This window comes from Cynoglossus semilaevis, chromosome 20 (genome assembly GCF_000523025.1).
Source record: "Cynoglossus semilaevis isolate Cse_v1.0 chromosome 20, Cse_v1.0, whole genome shotgun sequence".
Classification (NCBI taxonomy): Eukaryota; Metazoa; Chordata; class Actinopteri; order Pleuronectiformes; family Cynoglossidae; genus Cynoglossus; species Cynoglossus semilaevis.
The window spans coordinates 9,516,539-9,537,022 of record NC_024326.1 but is presented as its reverse complement, the minus strand read 5'-3'; the positions used below and the strand labels follow the sequence as shown (position 1 = coordinate 9,537,022).

The window sequence follows — 20,484 nt, the reverse complement described above, 5'->3', positions numbered from 1 at the left end:
TGTGTGGGCGGTGGGTGTTAAGCTGTCAACTGTCAGGTAAGCAGGAATTACACCGTAGACACAGGCAGCCATTAGTGGAACATACATACTTGAATGGTTTATGAGACGATGGACACACACACACACACAGACACACAGACACTCAGACACTCAGACACTCAGGCTCCGTCCTATCGTCTAATGAGCTCTCAGTTGTTGCTTCAGCAAAGCATCTGCTGTCATAGGGTCAAGTAGACCTAAGACCCCTGTCTGACCTGGTGGTAATGTCAGTGTGGCCCTGCGCTCTGTCCTGTCTGCGTTTTCCCCTGACACAACACACCCATACATACATGTACAGAGGACTTTTGGATTGGACACAGTACTGTTTTTACAGGAAATACAACTCAGTGTCCAAACCAGGGCAAAGGGTTTGTTGTTGTTTCTGTCGTCTCCTCTCTCCATCCCCTACATTCTTGTATTTTTCTGCCTCGTCCAATCACTGTCTCACACACTCCCTCTTTCCAACCCCCCTCTGCCTCCCGCCCTTCCTCCCTCCTTTGCAGCAGTGCTGCTTTCCAGAGAGAGAAAATCACCAACCACAAGCGCGTTAAGCGGACAAGCCCCCTTCTGTATACATCCACACTGAGACACACCTGCCTTGCAGCTCGGTTCCAGCTCCATGCATTTGCTTGTCCAGTTACCTTATATTTTTTTGCAAAACATGGACAACAAGTTACAAATCCCAACACACACATGTCTGTGTTTGTGCTTCTCTTTATGGTCGTTCTCCACTAAAGACACGTGACATCAGAGCGGTTGTCCGCTCATCTATACACTGAGGTGTTTCAGAGAGAAATCCCACTGGTTTGTTCCAGGGATGTTCAGCTTAAGTGAATGTGTTTTGTTACTGGCGCATCAATGAAAATACTGTTGCCCACCTGAATGGAGAGTGTATATTCTTCACTCTCCAACTGTATGTTAACGCACAGTCTTATTAGCTTTACAGGGTTAGTAAGTCCATTATTGATGATCTCTACAACCTCTATCTGTCTTTACTTTCTTCTCTCCACCTTTGCACTTTCCTCCACATTGGAATCCCACCTTTCCACTTCCTACTCCTTACTCTTTTCCTGCACAGAAGAGAGGGGAGACTTCCTTCTCTCAGCAAAAGTGAGAGTACTGCAGGCATGCTGTGTGTAGTGTCAGGCTTGTCTGCCACAAATGACAGACAGACAGAGAAAGAGAGAGACAGAGAGATGAAGCGGTCAGTCATTATACAACACACACACACACACATACAAATATACACAGAGTCTGTGAGTTGCACAACTACAGATGTCAGCAGCATATTTATTTAAACAGGTTTCACAGGTACTAAAGCTAATGGAAGACATTTTAAATAATTGATATCCATGTACAGTAGATGGGTCATCACAGGAATTGCCGTCTCTCGTAATATGTTTCAAAATCATATCTGCAGGAACACATGATGACAAGCCCAGTTGCAGCCATGCTACCCATCTCTATAACCAGCACCTCCTTCTCTCTTAATTTGTTTCAGAAGGCAGCGCAGGAGGATGGCCAGGTGAGGAAGATGGACCACTGCTCACCCAGTAGCAAGGGGGCTGATGACCCTGGCAGAAAGGTCAGTCGTCACTTACCGCCATGCATCCATCCATCCATCCATCCATCCATCCATCTGTCCGTCACCTCCTACTGTTCTAGCGTCACCTCCTCTCGCCCCCTCCCCCATCCTCTACACACAAGTCAGCTCTCAGGGTCACCACACCTGCCCCCACTGTCAGACACACCCCATGTTCATCCATTCACAGCAGCACAGTTCTCTCTGACCTGCCTGGAATATACTACACAGCTGATTATAGGCAGCGCCCTCGAACCTACAGCAGGAAGATGGTGATAATAAAACTGTCCTGTCTCTGTGTTCAGTTTGAATCCACATCAAGGTAACTTAACAGTGCAGGGGAGACATTCTTCATCACCAGTGTGTTTTTTCTTTTCCCTCTGACAAACACACCCCCCCCTCTCTCATCTATTGCCTGATGGATGATCACTTATCCTTGTGTACTGTGTGCATGCATATATTAGCTTTATTAAATTAGGACACAAAGAGTGCCATGTGCAGTACAGAACATTTCCCTCTCCTGCTGCTGTTTCTCTCCATGTATTCATGCGTGTGCATGTGTTTGGAGGCTCTGGGATCTGATCTGCCATTGTAATTCAACCATTCAACCACAGAATTGTATGCACAGATCAATAAATAAGGATGGAAGATGTGCCACAGAGGCTAAAAAAGATAAATGAGGGTGTTCTTTGTCGTATTTATATGTTGTATGTGTATGTGATTTTGCGCAGGGTAAACCATCTCCGCCTGCTTTGGTGTTCAACCGGCTTTTTACAGAAATCAAGGAGGAGCCAGGACACCCCACCCTGGTCCATCCCAGGTACTACATTATCATTAACCTTGACTAAATATCACCTCTATATTTGGTCAGAACTGTTGGTTTCTTCAACAGAAAGACAAATACCAGCAGGTATATCTATGCCTTTCACATCTATTCTTTTTTTTTGCATTATCTTAGTGGCTGTTTGGAACTGCAGCATAAGTTCAAATATATTAGATACTTTTTTAAAAACAAAATGTATTGTTATACATACAGCTCACTTAATGTACCAGCAGATATTAGTCACTCACTTGTCAAAAAAGAAGCTTCTATTATTAAATCAAATTGTGGTCTTTTTCTCAATCAGAAGACCACGGAAACTTCTTCAGTACAATTCAGAGCAGATGGCGCTCACGCATTTTGGTAGTAATGCAGTTTTTCAGGCCGATCACCAACGTGCTGTCATGCTTAACCTAGTTTAAAGCTCCAGCCTCAGCGCTGTCTGGAGGGGACTGGTGTGGGGGAGGGGTTCAAAGGTCTTTTCTCCTCCTCTACTCCCTCCTCTCCTTTCTTCTTCTTTCTGTCCTCCCTTCCTCTTCTCGCCTCTTCTCCATGCAGCCAGAAATAGACAGATAGTGTTTGCTCGCTTGCTTTAGTGCATCTCCAGGCCCTATCTCTGTCTTGGTTGTATCCACTACCTGAACATTTGTGATAAGCTCAAGGTGTGTTTGGGCTGATATCCTGTAAACACATGATAACAAATATCCATGTTCCACACCGAGTGCTCACTTCCTGTCTTCAGATGTTGTATTTACTGTAAGTCACCCACTGACTTTTTACTGCTGTGATGAATGTCAGGTTATTGCTCTCACGGAGTAGTTATGGGTATAAATGTTGCTTAATATGTATCAGCGTCATAAAGTCGACATCTCACGTTTCTTTATGGTCTTTCCGGCGAAGCCAGAGAAATATGTGAAAAGCTATCACTGCTCTCATCAAGACCTCAACAAAAAACAAGACTACAGTTCTTCTCATTTCTCTCCTTTCAGTTACTACCTGTACACGTACGACAAGATGGTGGCTCCAAACGTGTCTCTGCAGCGGGAAACAGAGGTGTGTCCAGAGGTGCTGGCAACGCTGCTCAAACATCACTACAGCCGCAGGGTGCTAGAACATGACGAACCACCTATAGGTCAGTACTGACAGGAAACACACACCTGCTGTGTTGGCATTGTAAACATCTACGCTTGTGTGTTGTGTTGAAAAGGGTGCTTCTATTTGGACACCATTTGACTGTGTAAACTAGCAAAACTCTTTGGTCTACATATATTAGGAACTTTTTGACGACTTGGTGAGAGCACTGCAAGGCAGATGTGTTATTATGTGTTTTGAAACTTAACTATATGTTACATTTGCACAAATAGCAACATGAAACTGTTTTTGTGGCCACTGTAGCCGTTAACACATCAACACATACACAATTGCAACTGCAATTACGTTCACGTAAGAAGCTGGAAACAGTAGCGCTGTGAGGAGGTAAAAGGCTGGTAAAATGGCCTCCAATTACATTATTAGAAAACAGTAGGTTCCTGTGTATGTGACCTGGTGTTGCTGGCAGGTAAATAGAATGTTTATAGTCCGGGTTCCTTTGTCACATCTGTGTGGGAGAAAATAAGACTTTATTTAAGTATTACATTAAAAAAACAACAGTTAAAACTCTGACGCGTTTGATTTCATAGAAACATTATTTGACATGTATTTTAACACAGGCACATAGAAACATTATTTGACATGTATTTTTATAAACACAGGCATTTATTTGTTTTTGTTTTTTTTTTCAGGTTGATTTTGTGGTAATACATATTTAGTTATTTTAAAATGATGATACAAATGAGAGATGCATTTCATTATGAGGTATTTATGTGCCATAGTGTGAGCTTCAGTGGCAGGTTACAGTAAATTACTAATGTAAACAGCCAGTGGTAACAACCATGTCTGACACAGTGTCTTTTTTAAATACATCACTCACATACACCCTATACACCCTACACATACATTACACACACAGCAACTGCGGGGCATTTTACATTCATACTACATAGGCAGCAGAGAAGTGCATGTATACAAACACAGCACAGACATTCTGACTCCTGCAGTGACACACACATAACCATGAGCTGACCTTCATATAAAGACTCTGGGGGCGCCACACAACTCAGCGAGAAGGAGAAATGGCAATGACCTCCTCTCCATACATTAATACATTAATGTGTGTATAAACGCTGCATTAAAGTGTGCGCGCACATGTGCAAATCCCAGCTGTAGTTTCATCTGCCATTACTTCTCCTTGTCTGAGTTTTGTCTTTTATGTCTTCTTCTTCTGTTTCTTCTGTCTGATCTGTCTCTCTTTTCTTTCTCACTTCCTGTCTGCGTTCTATCGTCTTCTCTATCTGTCTGTTCTACCTCATCTCCTCTCTCGTCACATTCTCTCCTCTCCTCTCGTCTGTCTCCTGTTCTTTCGTCTCCCTACTCTGCTTTTTCTGCCCACTCTCTGTCCCCTGTCCTCTGTCCATCATCTTCTGATAGTATGCCTTACAACCATTTCTTCTTTCTCTCTTTTTCTGTGTGTCTCCTCTTGCTCTCACATTCTTCATACTCACACTCATGGTCTATGTAAATGTGTTGAAGATCTTGTCAACGTGTCAGTGTTTGCACACACACATACCTGTGTCCTCTGTAGTGTCAGACAGACATGTTTATGATGTACAGATACGTTGGTCTAATAAACAACTCAAATGTCCCACTTTTCCCTTCCTGTCACAGCGTGTCCCACTGCTACCTCACACATGCGTCACCCGTCATCTGTTCATGTGATCTTGTGTGTAGAAGAGTATAGCAACCTGTTTAACCCATTTTCAGTGATGTGTGCCCTAGAGGCCACATGAGGTGGGGTATGAGGGAAGCCTTTCAAAGATGTGCCGCTCCCACACAAGCTTTTAATTTCTCCTTTTCTCCTTTTCTTTCTCTCCGTGTCAGAGGGCACACACTGAGAAACTGTGGGCGAGCGTTCAATTCTTTGGCTGTTGCCATGTCATGCTCACGCTTGCGTGTTTTCAGGCTGAGAAAGAGGTGTGAGCTTCTCTGAGGTTGTGCAAGGTGTTACTCAGTGTAGGCGAGAGTGTTCATCAGCATGGCTTCCTCTTCCTGTCTTTCCATTAGCTTCTATTCGTTTCCTTCTAACTCCATCTTTCTCCTCTTTCCTCCTCAGATCTCCACGCGTCGCCTCCTGTCACTGCTGGCACTGAGGAGGCTAAATCCCATCATGCCGCCACTGCCTTGGCCGCTGAGAGGGAATGCCAAACCCAGGCAGTTTCTATGGAGATGAGCAGCCAGAGCTGCAAGAAAGCCGCCCACAGCCCTCCTCCTCCTCCTCCTCCTCCTCTTCCTCCCGCTCCTGCTTCGGTGTTGACGCCGGTAACAGAAGTACTGGCTAAAGACTCAGCCACAAACTGTGCTGCAGTGATGGTGGGGGGGCTGGAGGACGACAAGGACAGGATTGTCGTGGAGATCATGCAGATGTACAGCAGGCAGCAGGAGAAGCTGAACTCCACCTTGCAGAAGCAGCTGCAGCTGGAATTGGTGAGTTGGTTGTTGGAAAAGAACAAAGACCAAGATAAACGACCCCGAGATAAAGTAGACCGTAACAGTTCACGCCTATTACAGTGTCCTTGACATGAATGTGGAGGTTAGGTTCACCTCCCACTGAACTCTCATGTTTTCCTTATACCACCTAGAACCTCAGGTACCAGATGGTTTCACGTACTTATTTCAGCAGCACAGTTGATGTGAAAGTTTGAGTCTGAGTCTAAGGTGAAGTAAAGATCTGAGCAGGATAAAAATACCCTGTGTAAACAGATACACTGCCTGTTTAAGAACCTGTTTATTTGCTGATTAGTAATATGGTTTCTGCAGTGTTGATGGAAATAGTTTTTCCAACCTTAACGTCCCAGTTACGGATTTCACTTATCAAATTACATGGCAGTCAAAGCTCTTTTCTAAAATAAGGTGCGTGAAGGATGGAACTATTGTTTTGTTAAACTTAGTTCTCATGTCTTCAGGAACTGGAGGCGTTGCGTGGAGGCGAGGCAGCAAGGTTACGGGAACTGAGCGCAGAGCAGCGGGAGCTTCGCAGCGAACTGGAGGCGGTGCACAGCGAGCAGGTGCGGCAACTCAACCAGGCCCGTCAGGAACAGCTGGAGCTGGAGACTCGTCTGGAACAACTCAGACAACAGGCCTGCGCCTGTGAAACTGGAGTACAGCGCCAACAAGAGGCTCACTACACAGCACAGGTACAAAACACGTGCACCTGACGGTGCTGCAATTAGAAACCATCTGAATGGACCCTGGTCTCCCCAGTAGTACATTCCTGCAAATGAATCAACTCAAATGTATCTTCGTTTTGCAGTGTTTGCATCCATGTATCTGAGCAAGGCACACATTCAGAATTTGGGTCATTGGCAGCTTTTGTTTTAGTTTTACACTAGGCTGAATCTTAGATTGTGTACTTTTGGCCACAGTTGACGGCTGCACCCCCACTTCTGTTGTTTAGTTCTGTCTCCTCCCACCTGGCAGGGACATGGGAGGATTTGTTAGCATGGACTATTTCTGGACAAGTTAAAAGTTGCTAAAAAATTAAGATGATGAACAGTGGTTTTAGTTTTCGCAAAGGTAGGGCGTAATTTTAATGAAGAAAGATTGTAGACATAATCAAAAAGGTCTGATTTGGATCAATTCCCAGTTTGTAAAGTCAGCCCTGGCTAAGAACTGTAGTTTTGACCACGATAGATTAAATTGGAACAATAATGTACGACAAGATGAAACTGATCCAAATATTCACATCATTACATTTAACTTTGATTTGAACCGAAAATGGTTGATTTCCTGTTTACTATCAAACACTTCTCTACTAGACAGGAAGTCACAGGAGTTGATCTCCCCTCACCCCCCAAAATAGACATTACAATAATTAAAACAGCAGCCATTCTATGTTATGTCTTTTCTTTCCTTTTGAAAGTTGAATTATACTTAATTATGTAAAATTCCTGTCTGATAATATCTAATGATACTTTCTAATGCAGAGTAGTCAGAGGTTGACCTTGTGTCTGTTTCCCCCCCTTAAGTTGTCAGAACTCCGTCAACGGCTGGAGCAGGCAGAGGCCGACCGACAGGAACTGCAGGAGGAGCTGCAGAGGGAGCGGGAGGCTCGGGAGAAGTTGGAGCAAACAATCACCCAACTGAAGCAGCAGATGGCCCAGTCTGGCACGGTGGGAGGCAGCCCTTCTCCTCCTCCTACCCCTTCTACAGGACCCCCCACTGCCCACTCCCCACCCTCCTCCTCCTCTTCTTCCATCTCAGAGGCCCCAGCTTCTGGCCAAAAGTAACTGCTGCTCCCCCAGGTGCCTCCTTCCTCATTCTTCTCCAATCACCTACAAAGAAATCAGCCTAAGAAGAAGCAGAAGACCGCTCCATATGTGCATCTCTCGCTCCTATTATGTCAGTGTAGACTGACCTTTGTTTTTTGTAACTGAACATCATATAAAAGAAATGGTTCCTTTATTTGTTTATTTTTTTGTTTGTCTTCTCTCAGTATTTAAAGATTTTTTTGGGGCATGTATGACTTTATTTATAGTTTTTAGTGAACATATGGCTGCTTCCCAGACAGGCGTTGGGTCCAGGACTATTTCCCTCTGCGTTTTCTCCTATTGCACCCTTCACTTTGTTGCTCACTTTGGACTATTGAGCATAAGACTCTTCAGATTTCACACTTCAGCTCAGACACTCGTCTCTTCGTGGATATTACTTCACTATACTACCTGGCAGAGCAACCAGTGCCTTCGGACACAAAGCGGCACAAAGCGGTTGTTAGTCTCAGTTCTGTCTCTCTGTACCTACAGTCCAGACGCTCTAATACCAGCGAATGCAGGAAACTACACAGACATTTCAATATTATTTTTTGCTTCCTATAGAATACAAAGAAAGATAATGTATAATGTGTTAAAATATCAAATCTTTATGGAAGAGATGAACCTTTACTGTACAGTAAAAAAGACTTAAAGCAGATGTTCTAATACCTAATGAAAATACGCCATTTGTGACACTGAACTCGAGTGAAAATGACTGTTTTAAAGTGTGACGCCCACTAGGAAAAAAGCTAACAGACCGTCTGGGACAGACCTCAGCTGCTGGTGACACAAAGACGTTTCCTCTTCATCCTGCCTGGCACCACCTTAGTTCTCTTGTTGTACACCAAACAGGCCGTCAGCGTCTCCTCCCTCACACTTTCCATCGCTCTGTGTGTGTTTGGGCCATTGCACTCTGCTGGGAAACTCCTTAACACTGTGGTTTTCACCACTTTGGCCTAGACAGGAAACGCTGTGCTCTTTTCAGGCTTGGCATGAACAAGCTCATGAGCAGTGTTGTGCACTTATTGTGCTCTTCTCCTCCTCCAGAGTCTCCTGGGAAAGGAATGCGTCTGGATATGGGGGCTGGCTGAGCCGGCGTAGATTTTCTAAGAAAGAAGGGAAGCACTGTCTCACATGTGCAGTAGTTCTGCTGGGTTTCTATTATACTTTCAACATGCTTGCATGTGTGCACACTCTGAAGCGTGTGTATGTGTGTGAGTGTAGTGTGTAGTGCAGGCATTCAGGCATAACAATAGCCCCAGCATTCCCAGCAGATGATCAAAGCTCTAGTTTGTCCCTGTTTTCCTGGCTTCACTTTTTTTTCCCTCTCATTTGACTTCATTGTTAGCAGACAGTTAAATTCCCAGCCTGTTTGTCGGGGCATCATCTTCCTCTCACGTTATTCTGCCTGGTTGAACAAACAGCACCAGGCAGAGAGAGAGAGAGAGAGAGAAGAGAGGCTGAGGGGCCGGTGCAGACTGGGTGGCCCGGACGCCAGGGGTACAGAGGGAGTTTTTTTTCTCTCTCTCTAGTGCCATCAGAATGGGGGCAGCTGTTGTTGTCTGGGGGGCCTCTGCCCACCCTCGGGTGACACTATACAGGGTCCCTCATCTCTCCACACAAACCCAGCACCATCACTCTCTCACTCTCAACCAACCAGCCATCCATCCATCGTCTGTGTCATGTTAGCTGGGGTCATACAGTGTGGTGTGGGAGCCAGAAGGAGGAAGAGAGATGCAGCCAGAGGAAGAGAGAGAGAACTTTTTATTGTGTGCGTTGCCAGGCGAAAAGTGCTTTTTATTGCCTCTGAGGAGATCCCTGTAAGCCAGTGTGTATGTGTGTAAATAAGAACTGAAGAAAAGAAAGGGATCGCCTCTGCTAAACTCCAAGCTTTTTTTATGCATCTGCTCTAAATGCAAATTGATAGACATTCCACTGTGCTCCATCCTGTTGAATGCAGTTTTTATTACACGCTTCCCTTTACAGTAACAGATGTTATAGACTGGAGTAGTCACAGAAACAGGTTCCATTCAAATCTTTATTGCAATTATGAAATAAAATATTTAACATATTTACTAAGGATTTATATACTCTTTGTAAATACAGTAGTCATTAATATATTAACTGAATAATCTTCAAAAGGTTATACAAATTGGACTAGAACTGTGGCTTAATGCAGCCAGAATTGACCATTTTTTAAGTGTTCTTTTCCGACTTCAGAACTTGACTTTTGTCGGCAGGGAGTGAAATGTGCGGTCCACTCAGTCACAATGCAGGACAAAGGCAAAATAGGAATATGACTTTGTTACACACACGTTTCCCGCTTTTCTGAACTGACACTTTTCTTTATTTTGTGGATTTCATCTTGATGAACTGTTTAACTTGTAACTTAGCATCTTTTTTTCTGCTTTTCTTGCCCTCTGAGCAAAATTGAAAACATTTGCTTAAAAAAATAATTTTAGAAAAAAAGAGACAAAAACAACAAAAATGTGTTGCATGTTTGCTGCTTCCCCTTCTGTTTAGTGTGAACAGGCCACTCTACAGTTCAGTTTTATTGTGAAAAGAATCCCCCCCCATATTTCAAACAGCAACTATTGAGATGGCCCACATGCATGAACATTTAGTATGTGCAAGTTATTTTATACTATGGGTTCAGAGGTGTACTATAAAGTCGGTCATATTTGGGAAAGTTTCAGCTGAAATTGAATTGGAAGTGTGTGTGCGTGTGTGTGTGTGATAAGCTCCCACATTTGACTGATGCACGGCAGCTTGAAAAATGAAAAAGAAACCGATTGCTCGTGTAGCTCTTCATGTGTAGTTGTGTTTTCAGATGTTGAGATTATTTATTCTGGTCAGGACGCATCATTCAGAAGACGATCAGTATTAGTTGGTTTGATTACCTCTTCAGCAGAATAACAGAAATGATCCTGGTAATTCATCACATAAGAGAACATGATGCAAATATGTTTTATTTTCTGTGTACCTTGCATTTACTTTCTTATAATTTACACCATAAACAATAAACAAAGATCTAAATGGCGGGACAGAGAGCGCCCCCTGTATCACAGCGTGCTGAGCCTTTTTGCATATTGCAGCATTGTGAGAACTTGGCTACGGTGACCTTTTTAATGTTGTAGAAGGATTACTTTGGAGCTGGGTGTTTCACATCCAGCCACTCGCTACTCTGTGCTGTTTAGGTAGAATACAAGATGTCATTAATCAAAAATTATCATTTCTATACTTCCTGGTTTAAATGATAAAAATTGCTTTTCTGAAAAGACCTTTCCTCTGGATACTCTTCTGAATTACAAAGCCCAGTGATTGTGTAAGACCATTGCATACTTTGTTGCCAATACTACAGTGTGATGAGACTTTTGTTCTTGCATGAAATGAGACACTGTTCTCCTACCTCATGTTGTGATATAAAAAAGATGTTTTTTAAGCAGAAAACGCTGCATCTCTGTTTATCATCATTGATATTTAATAGTAAAATGACATACCTGTAAATGCTTTTAGCTAATACCTCAGTTGTATCTAGTGTTTATTTCTTTTCCTCCCTCGCCCCTCAATTCAGATCTTGTAAATATGCTCTGTATAGACAATGAACTTGGATCAAATTCAAGTAAAGTTCTGTAGTGTCAAACCAACGCTGTCTGTCTTTGCTCATCAGCCTTTGACAACGGTATTGTTCTCCTTATTCTCATATTCACATATTTAAGCCCTAGATAATTGACACAACCAGTATGTGGCAGGGCTCTGTTCTGTGCTTCCAGAACAGAACATGGTTCCAGGTCACATTTAAGTTGCAGCATCATTACAACTTTTGTACCTGGTGATAGACGTGTCTCCATAACACCCTCATATATAATGGATTTTCCTCCAGTGGAGTGAGACATGGAGATATTTCTTTTCTGAAATGTCCTCCATTAACTGGTTCCTCCATCACATTGTGTCCACTGCAGCTGAGCTAAATTCAAACCTCCTCTTACAGAAGCTGACAGCAGGAGCTTCTAACACATCCTGTGCCAACTGTGGGACTGGACTGACTACACATAAAATGACTGCTATTAAAGAGCTGTGGAGGAAGCGCAGCCAGGCACTATTCAGGCCCAGGTGTGATGGAAAACAAACACAGGCAGGAGGAAAAGCGTAGCCACAAACAACAAGAAAAAAGCCCAATCTCATAAAAATAAACACTGAACTTGGAAAACAGCGCTTGACTCAGACACTGTGCTCTGTAAATTGGTCGCTCACAGGAGGGTTTTGTAATGATTGAATCCTGCAAAGTACATGCAGCGCTGCACAGGCTGCAGGGTCTGTGTGGTGTGAACAACGCAGCTCTGCTGAAACTGGTGGTGAGACACATCCTCAAGGACGGAAGCGATGTCAGACAGAAGGAGAAGATGGAGAACAGTCAGGTGCCAGAGGAGGATGGTCACAAATGAGTGCACAACCCATTTTGCCCTGGAGGGGGCAGGTTGCAGTGAAATGGTGCAGAAATAGTCCAAACCTGCTGCAGTGACGACAGGCCACTGCAGAGTGTTGTGGACCGATACAAGGATTTGCATAGACACATTAATTTGGAATCTAGTCAGCTGCAAATCTTACTAGGTTTTGGATTTTTCTGTCATTGTGGGTGTAAATCTGAGTAAGGGGTGGAAGGTCGTTACAGGGTCACATGCAAACCCCGCACAAAGTTTCTACAGATGAGCTCTCTGCTTTCTCTGGACAAAAACAGGGACCAATTGATCCAACAACCCGGCCCAAGCAGGCTGAAAGGTATGGGAGTTTTTATTGTGAGATGTTTTGGAGATATTCTGTGTAAACAAATTGGTCCTTTGTGAGTATGTGGTGTTACCTCACAGTTGTCTTCTTATGAGGCCACCGGCTCAGAAGTGAAAAAACAATGTTGCCATTATATATATGGTACATTTTGTAAAATATAAAGTGATACACCTGTCTTTATCATGCAAAACGCTCATTCCCTGACCGGGAATCGAACCCGGGCCGCGGCGGTGAGAGCGCCGAATCCTAACCACTAGACCACCAGGGAACTGTTTAGCCGGGGCGCAGAATACTATTTTCAGAACAACTATTAACTGGTTTACAAACGTTTTGTACAATTAGATTTAATCAGTTACTTGATTTACTGTCTCAGAAAAATGCTATCAAAAATAACTTTGGCATATAACTGAGAGTGCGAAAGTAAATTGGTAAAATCATCGTAAAACTACAACAGAGATTCAAACAAGTAAAAGAAACGGATAATTATATAGTGAATACTGAACAAATGTTTCTATAATTGCCACATTTTGTTATATGCTGTATCGGCGAAATAATATGTAACAGTTTCCGCTACCTAATTTCCCAATTACACTCCAGTCCAGTAGATGGTGCTAATTTCCCGTTAAACTACTTATCAGCAAACGAAACAGAATCCTCATCATTAGCAGTGGCAGCTAAAGTCTTTAGTTTTAGTCGCCATCAGTTCATTGTATTAGAAATTGAGTTTTCAAACCGTTACACCGGTGTATTTCTCTAAACAAACACTTCACTCCGATTGTACTGTCATTGCGGACATGTCTGCCTCTCTGTGACACCGTAAGATTTTGTTTATTTCACTCAAATAGCGTCAATAGCTAGATATTGCTAGGTAACGTTAGCTGTCAACAAATGTCAGGTTTTCAGGGCTGAGAGCACTGACAGCATGTGACATTCACTTCAGGGCTGAGAGCACTGACAGCATGTTTTTAATGTTTTTAATGTCGGTTTTTAATGTCGTGACCACGCGTTATAAGTATTGAAGCTGACCTGAGTACCTCAGCCTAATGTTATACATTCAATGCTGCATTAAAAAAACCTACGAGAGGTTAAATTATTGGCTGCCCGTTGTCAGTTCCTACAGTTACTCGAGCTGTGGTACCACCGAAGTAGTTAAAAATATTAAATCACGAAATTTTAAACCTCAACAGGCAGTGGTTTTATTTGACATTGTGACGAGCTTAGGTTCATACTGTATGTCCTTCATGACATTCTTTATAAATTTGGTGTGTACAGTTTTTGCTAATGTTTAATCCAATCCTTGTTGTTACAATAAAACTGTGTTGTTATGCACCTGACTGCATTAGATATGCTGTTTTGTACTTGTTTCAGTTGCGTGTGTAGTTATAATTACCTCGTTCTTTCATTCATCATAACGTTGATGAACCTTTTAATGGTGGCTAAAAATTTGCAAAGAGAAAAAATAATTTTTAAGTCTAAGTCTAAAAGTTAAATCAAGCATTCTGCATATATTTTTGCAGAATGGAGAATTCAGAGACAAGTTCCACTTGCGGAGGCCTGACAGTGCCGGACGGAGTCATGGCGCGACCCTCCGGTCCCCCTGGTCAGCTGGCCGAGTCAGCCAGGTCCTCCAAGCACAGGGAGCACCCATCCAAGTCACCAAGGAGACGACGGGAAGGGAAGAGGTCGCAGCGGCGGGGGGATGGTCATGAACAGCTGCTCTGGGAGACGGAGAGGCGAAGGTTACCAGGCCAACACGAGCATTTGGAGCCCTCTGGGTCAGCGAGTGACACACTGGAAAGCTCACCTAAGAGGTCTGCTTTGCAGGTTACCAGCTGGTCTGCTAAGCCACTGGCATAACTCTGCTTCAGGACATAATATGATGGTGGCTTATTTCTTTTGAATCCTCACAGGAGAGCCCACTTTCTACATGGACCATATCCAGCCACTCACTTTGGACCCAAAGCCTGTATTCTTCCCAATCCAACTTCAGTCATGTAAGCATGAGGGTGCTGATTGAATTAAGCTTCAGTAACATTATGATTTGTTTGCTAGGGGGCATTGACACGGCACGCTTATGTAACTTTGTGAGATAAGATAATAGGAATGCTGGGATTGGATGTTTCTAGTCCTGGGTTGAATCACTGTTTAGATTTCAGTTGCTTTTTGTCAGCTCATGTCAGAGTTTGTTCCTTGTACCTGACAAAACGTGACTGCGTGCAAAATGCCTGTCATCCATAATGCAAAGGAGGAGAGGACTGACGGGTGAAGTAGAATGAGTTTTTACATTTTGGTCTGATGTTTGGAATTTAGAGACTACTTACACAGATATTACATGACTTATGTAATATGACTTCAAAAAATTAAATTTAAAAACATGATCATTATACTGTATAACTCTAGATTATATTTGTATTTAATCACTTGTGCTTTGGTACCGAGGACTCCATTTGAGTACATTTTTTGTTTACAAGGTGACTTTCTCAGACATCAGGGGTTTCAGGGTTGTTTTTTTTGTGAGGCTAAATTTACTCCCTCGCTGAAAGTGTCTGTGTTCTTGTTTGTACAGGCACATTCAGGACCCAGCCAGCCAGCGGCTCACCTGGAATAAACCTCCAGTCAACGTGCTTGTCATCAGGAAAATCAGAGATGAGAGCTTGGTGGAGCCTTTCAAAGAGCTCTGCAGATTTCTGGTGGAGGTACATGAAAGATAAAAAAAAATCAATTGAAGTAAAAAAACAAAAAACTTGTCTGATTATATAACATTGTTAACATTTGCCCTGACTGGTGCAGTCTGAGGTATGATGGTCTGTCTCTGTTTGTTTGGGCTGTTGTACTGAGCCATGTCTTGTTTTTTTTTTTCTTTCTCAGGAGAAGCAGATGATGGTGTACGTGGAACGCAGAGTTGCAGATGATGCTTTGCTGTCAAAGGACGAGGCCTTTGGCTCCATACGCAACCAACTCTGCACCTTCAGAGAAGGTGAGTCTGGTCAGAAGGAATGAACATGGACTTGAGAGACCAGCGATGTAACTTTTCTCCTCAGAAAAGACCCTAAAGTTCCTATTCTGACAGGACATTATTTAACTATGCTCCTTTGGCTAGTAGTGGCGTGGACTTTTGGCGTGGATTTTTATTTTTCCTCTCCTGGTTTTACTGGTTTAGTTTTTCTTCCATCAAGCGAAAGAAACATTTCATAAAGTGCAATGGTTTTTTTTAGAGAAGGTTTTGTAAGAACCACATTGCTTTAGTGTTAAGTGTTGAGACTCTTAACAGTGTGTTTTCATGCACTTGCAGGTTTTGATGACATCTCTGATTGTATTGACCTGATCATCTGTCTTGGTGGAGATGGAACTCTGCTTTATGCCTCCTCTCTATTCCAGGTAACTGGAGTCATGTTATGACTATAACATTGTGTGAGAAAATAAATTAAATCCATTCCAAAAATGTTAAAAAAATAATTTGGTCTGGAACATTTTTTGTGTGATTCAGTAGCAAGACGTCTTATAAAGTGATGACTGGTGCACTAACATGGAATTGATGAATGAATCAGAAACATTCGCATGTCTACTCCGCAGGGAAGCGTTCCTCCAGTTATGGCCTTCCACCTCGGCTCGCTGGGTTTCTTGACTCCCTTCAAGTTTGAGTCATACAAAACTGAAGTTGCCAAAGTATTTGAAGGTAGACTGCAGAGTTCCAAGCTAGTTTTCCAAAATGACTTAAATTTGGAAATTTTAAATTTAAATTAAATTTGCATGTCCAGATGTAAAGTCCACCAAAGCAAAAAATTATTTTGTGAATTAGTGCTATAAAACTAAATAGACTTTTAAATTGAGTTGCAATGGATTTTTCCTCAGGAAATGCTGCCATCACTCTGCGCAGCCGTCTGAAGGTCAAGGTGGTGAAGGACATGCTTCAGAGAACGGGCAGAGAACCAGCCCAGCAGCCACAAGAGCACAACGGCATCCTGACTCATGGACACAGTGAAGCTGGAAAGGTCACGCTGCAGCTACAGGTGAGGGAGATGGATTTAAGGTCGACAAGTGATCAGCCTACAATACTATTACACTTCATGTCTGTATGTTTAAATTTAGGACAGATATCTAGACCTATATGATATGGGGTTTATTTTCAATCTGTAATTCACTTTGTCACAGAAGACAACACACGCTACCACAGTCTCATCAGAAAGAAAGTCATGACTCACTGGTCTCAGCTCAGTCCAGTTTATTGTCACTGTAGACAACTAACAACATCTAAACACATCCAAATAAACAGATTCATTTAATTCAGTAAAACAATAAGTACCACTTTGATTGCTGTCATGTTTTCCTACGTTTATCCCAGCAGCTCCAACGGTGTTGTTTATATCTGGTTCAGTTCTTGGACCTAATTATTCACAAACATCTGGTTCATTTTCTTAATATTTATGACTGTAATATTCAGACATTTCCGGTGACGTGGTTTTCGTTCTCCTCCCAGGTAAATTTAGGGTCTTACGAACAGCTCAGTCAACAAGCGTCAGTCGGTTGCCGTGGTGACAGTCATAATAGAGGTGATTTTGGAGAAGAAGTCGATGTTGTGAAGTTTTGTTGAGCTGGTTGCCTTGGACACAGTGGCGTCAATGGTGCAGTCCATATTTAATGAGCTCTGAAGGTCTTGGTCTGACACTGTAACTAAACAACATTCCATGCACACACACGCACACACACACACACACACAGTTGGACTCCCACCGAGTCAGTTCAGTCGCCTCCTCATTTGTTGCTCTGGAGATTTTCTTCTCATCATCACCAGACAACGATGGATTTTTGTGGTCTCTGAACCAATCTCTGACCTGACATTATTTCACTCCTGCCGTGTCCTACAGGATGTTTGAGTCATGCTCAGCTGAACCTGCTGTACTTTTTGTGAAACATTACCCTGCTGCTGTCTGATTGCTCACTGTCTGTTCCCTCCTGTAGTTTGCTGATGTAATGGTGGAGTTTTTTGGTCCCCTGCAGTTTCTGCTTAGTGATTTTGAGTACTTTTTGACTTCATACTTCTCTGTTAAACTGTTAAATGTATTCAACATTAAAACATGTCAAGAAAAGGTTGGTATTTATATTAGTGGACATTACTAATGTCAGGTCATTTATCCCAGTACTGTAGTACTTTTGACTCCTTAGTTTGAAGTAAAAAAAATCCTTGTCTTTGTCTTTCCTCTCATATCATATACTTAATGTTTTTCTAAAGGTTACAGTACAATACAGTATGTCCATCACGAATATGAGTATTTAGTGTTTCTGCCTGTAGATGGCACTGCAGTTACACTTGTTCCCTTGGTCACAGGATGGTCAGAATTAATATAATGTCAGGAGCAGTAAATCTTAATGATTTCAACCAAATTACTTGTCATAAAGTAATTAGCACTGCCTGAGTTTCGATCCTAACTGTGTGTGTGTTTCCATAAATGTGTTTTACAGGTGTTGAATGAGGTGGTGATCGATCGAGGTCCATCTTCTTACCTGTCCAACGTGGACTTGTACCTTAACGGACGACTCATCACATCAGTGCAGGGAGACGGTAACAACAGACATTTTTGAGTTTATATTTGTCTTTGACCGTGGCCAGCTGTTAATTATAATTATGTATAAGTATGTAAATAAACACTGCAATGCCAACAGGTAAGTATTTTTTTGGATTCTGTTTTAATGTTTTGATTATTATAACCCTTCTTAGAGTAGATCACAACCAGGACCAGGTCCTGGTTCTGTAGAACATTTGAATCAGTAGCAGTTAGGCTTGAAATTCAAAGAGTCAAAGATATTTCAGCCCTCGACTTCTACTGACTTGCACAAGCTGGGCCAAAAAGCACAGGGTGTAAACACACGGCAGGACACATTTACTGTATGGAAATGAGTTGTATTTGAAAATTAATGAAATGTAACCTGCCTCCCTCTCTGACTCTGTCCTGCAGGTGTGATTGTGTCCACGCCCACAGGCAGCACAGCGTATGCAGCTGCAGCCGGAGCTTCAATGATTCACCCTAATGTCCCAGCCATCATGGTCACACCCATCTGCCCACACTCACTCTCCTTCAGGCCCATCGTCGTCCCCGCTGGAGTGGAGCTCATGGTAAAGTCATTCCAGTCACTGAGTGCTGAGTTCAGACCTGATGTCAGGTCACATCTCAGCACTGATAAATTCACATCAGTACTAAAAAAAAAAAGGAGGACAGTATCACCTGTAACATGTCGTACCTCAGTTGTATTGAAATGAACTTTGTGGTCAACAACGGTTAATTCCGTTTGCTTGTCTCTGCCGCTACCGCTGTTTTCTGTTGTTCACACAGAACATTTCCTCTGTGAGATTTCAATAAGATTTGACCAGGTTAATACACGTCAACCGCTGAACTTCCTAGAATTCCAGGCAGCTTGGATGGTGACAGTCTATCCTCTTCCCTCTTTGAACAGATCACTCTGTCTCCAGATGCCAGAAACACAGCCTGGGTTTCATTTGACGGCAGGAAGAGACAGGAGATCCAGCATGGAGACTGGTAAAGTTCACTGGCCGTCGTCTCAACTGCTGATCGACCAGTTTGTTCATTAACTGATGTAATCTTACAATTTATTTTTTCTCCCCTTACAGTATCAAGATAACCACTTCCTGTTACCCGGTGCCATCCATTTGCTGCCACGATCTGGTCTACGATTGGTTTGAGAGCCTGGCTCAGTGTTTGCACTGGAACGTCCGTAAGAGGCAAGCCCGACTGGCCGAAATCTCTGACTCGTCAGACACGGAAAACTGAATCCGTCCGACTTCACAGCAGCTGAGTGAGTGAAAATAAAAACACTTAATCTGCAGACATTTTTACACAAGTCTGTTTATACAGATTCATACTTATTCAGCACTTCCTGTTTCTTCAGCTACAACAGTAGCTTTAAAGGAGAGAGCATGAAACTTACTTTCTTACAAACAAGACATTGACTACCATCAAAACAGTAAAAAAAAAGATAAACTGTGTGGAATAAGTCATCAATTATTATGGACTTGTGGGTCCAAAGGTAAAAAGAATGCAATGTCTTCTAAATAAAATAAGTCTTGACAAGATTTACTGTCAAAATAAGAGTCTTTGAAGAAAAAAACAAAACAAAACAAAAAAAAACTACAGATTTATCCCACTGGTGCAAATACTTTTCTGCAATATTTGGGGCGTTCAGCAATTTCTTTTGAGTTTTACTTTTCTGTTGAATTATTTTATTTTGTCATGACTTTTCGATGCACCACTACGACCAGTCCGTGACATTTTTCTCATACATGAAACCGATCCAAAGCTCTACCTCAGATATTAATTATATTCGTCAGGCTTTGACATGCGAACAGTCCCACTGTATCCAGCGGTTATTGCTCTTGCCTTGCAGCAAGAACGTCAGCCGTTCCTTGGTTCGATTCCTGGTCTTTCACTATGAGGTTTGTACGTCCTGCCCAGCATATGCGTCGGTTTTCTCTGGGTCTTTTGGTTTGTTTACGGCCCTGTGATGGACTGATGAACTGCCCCGACGCCCTCAACTGACGACACCTGAAATTTGACTCCAACAATGATGAATGAAGACGTCAAAGTACGTGAGAGCTTAGGTTTAAATAAACTTTGTTGTAAATCTGTACATATATGCTATTAGGATTAAGTTATTTGCTGTGATACTTACATAATATATTAAATTAAAATAGACAATTAAAATAGAGATTGGTGACTGTACATGTCACTTTAAGTTAAGAAGCTAACATGCAGTATTTCTTTATCGTGCAGTTGTACCAAAAAAACTCACTGTAATTAATTTATTGTCCAGGGCAGAAAACACAATAAAAGTGTCTCTCAACA

General features: G+C 42.5%; 3 protein-coding genes and 1 non-coding gene across 6 annotated transcripts in view; 2 read left to right on the top strand and 2 right to left on the bottom strand.

Moving 5' to 3' along the window:
* The window catches only part of skila (SKI-like proto-oncogene a), a 22,033-nt gene extending 10,547 nt beyond the window's left edge, over positions 1-11,486 (top strand). The window contains exons 2-7 of one of the 2 annotated variants that reach the window (XM_017042516.2): positions 1,544-1,624; positions 2,353-2,441; positions 3,431-3,573; positions 5,650-6,020; positions 6,500-6,730; positions 7,562-11,486. In XM_017042516.2, coding sequence (XP_016898005.1) covers positions 1,544-1,624; positions 2,353-2,441; positions 3,431-3,573; positions 5,650-6,020; positions 6,500-6,730; positions 7,562-7,822 — 1,176 coding nt within the window. In that variant the 3' untranslated portion in view covers positions 7,823-11,486. Of the gene's footprint in view, positions 1-1,540; positions 1,625-2,352; positions 2,442-3,430; positions 3,574-5,649; positions 6,021-6,499; positions 6,731-7,561 lie in introns of both variants that reach the window. The other variant, XM_008334541.3, reaches the window with a different exon arrangement.
* LOC112486291 (uncharacterized) lies at positions 10,937-14,031 on the bottom strand. Its single transcript, XM_074559976.1, is given in 5 exon segments — positions 10,937-11,965; positions 11,968-12,070; positions 12,072-12,150; positions 12,153-12,446; positions 14,019-14,031. Coding segments are annotated over 5 exon segments (669 nt in total). The 3' UTR covers positions 10,937-11,785.
* Positions 12,825-12,896, bottom strand: trnae-cuc (transfer RNA glutamic acid (anticodon CUC)). The gene has a single exon. It is a non-coding gene; the product is annotated as a tRNA-Glu (tRNA).
* nadkb (NAD kinase b) lies at positions 13,255-20,484 on the top strand. 2 transcript variants are annotated; one of them, XM_008334540.3, is made up of 13 exons: positions 13,255-13,444; positions 14,146-14,439; positions 14,539-14,622; positions 15,195-15,324; positions 15,497-15,605; positions 15,921-16,006; positions 16,202-16,304; positions 16,481-16,638; positions 18,089-18,188; positions 18,583-18,740; positions 19,079-19,161; positions 19,254-19,438; positions 20,027-20,484. In XM_008334540.3, the coding sequence occupies exons 2-12, from the start codon at positions 14,147-14,149 to the stop codon at positions 19,411-19,413; spliced, it is 1,464 nt and encodes a 487-aa protein (XP_008332762.1). In that variant the 5' UTR covers positions 13,255-13,444; position 14,146; the 3' UTR covers positions 19,414-19,438; positions 20,027-20,484. The 2 variants fall into 2 exon arrangements, with proteins under 2 accessions (XP_008332762.1, XP_024908104.1); XM_025052336.1 differs by lacking the exons at positions 13,255-13,444; positions 14,146-14,439; positions 14,539-14,622 and adding an exon at positions 14,768-14,890.

Bases quoted from the DNA above. Each gene is read 5' to 3' on its own strand.
- nadkb (XM_008334540.3), top strand. From the start codon at position 14,147: ATGGAGAATTCAGAGACAAGTTCCACTTGCGGAGGCCTGACAGTGCCG. The intron at 15,325-15,496 runs GTACATGAAAGA...TTTCTTTCTCAG, and splicing joins TCTGCAGATTTCTGGTGGAG to GAGAAGCAGATGATGGTGTA. The intron at 19,162-19,253 runs GTAAAGTTCACT...CTCCCCTTACAG, and splicing joins GAGATCCAGCATGGAGACTG to TATCAAGATAACCACTTCCT.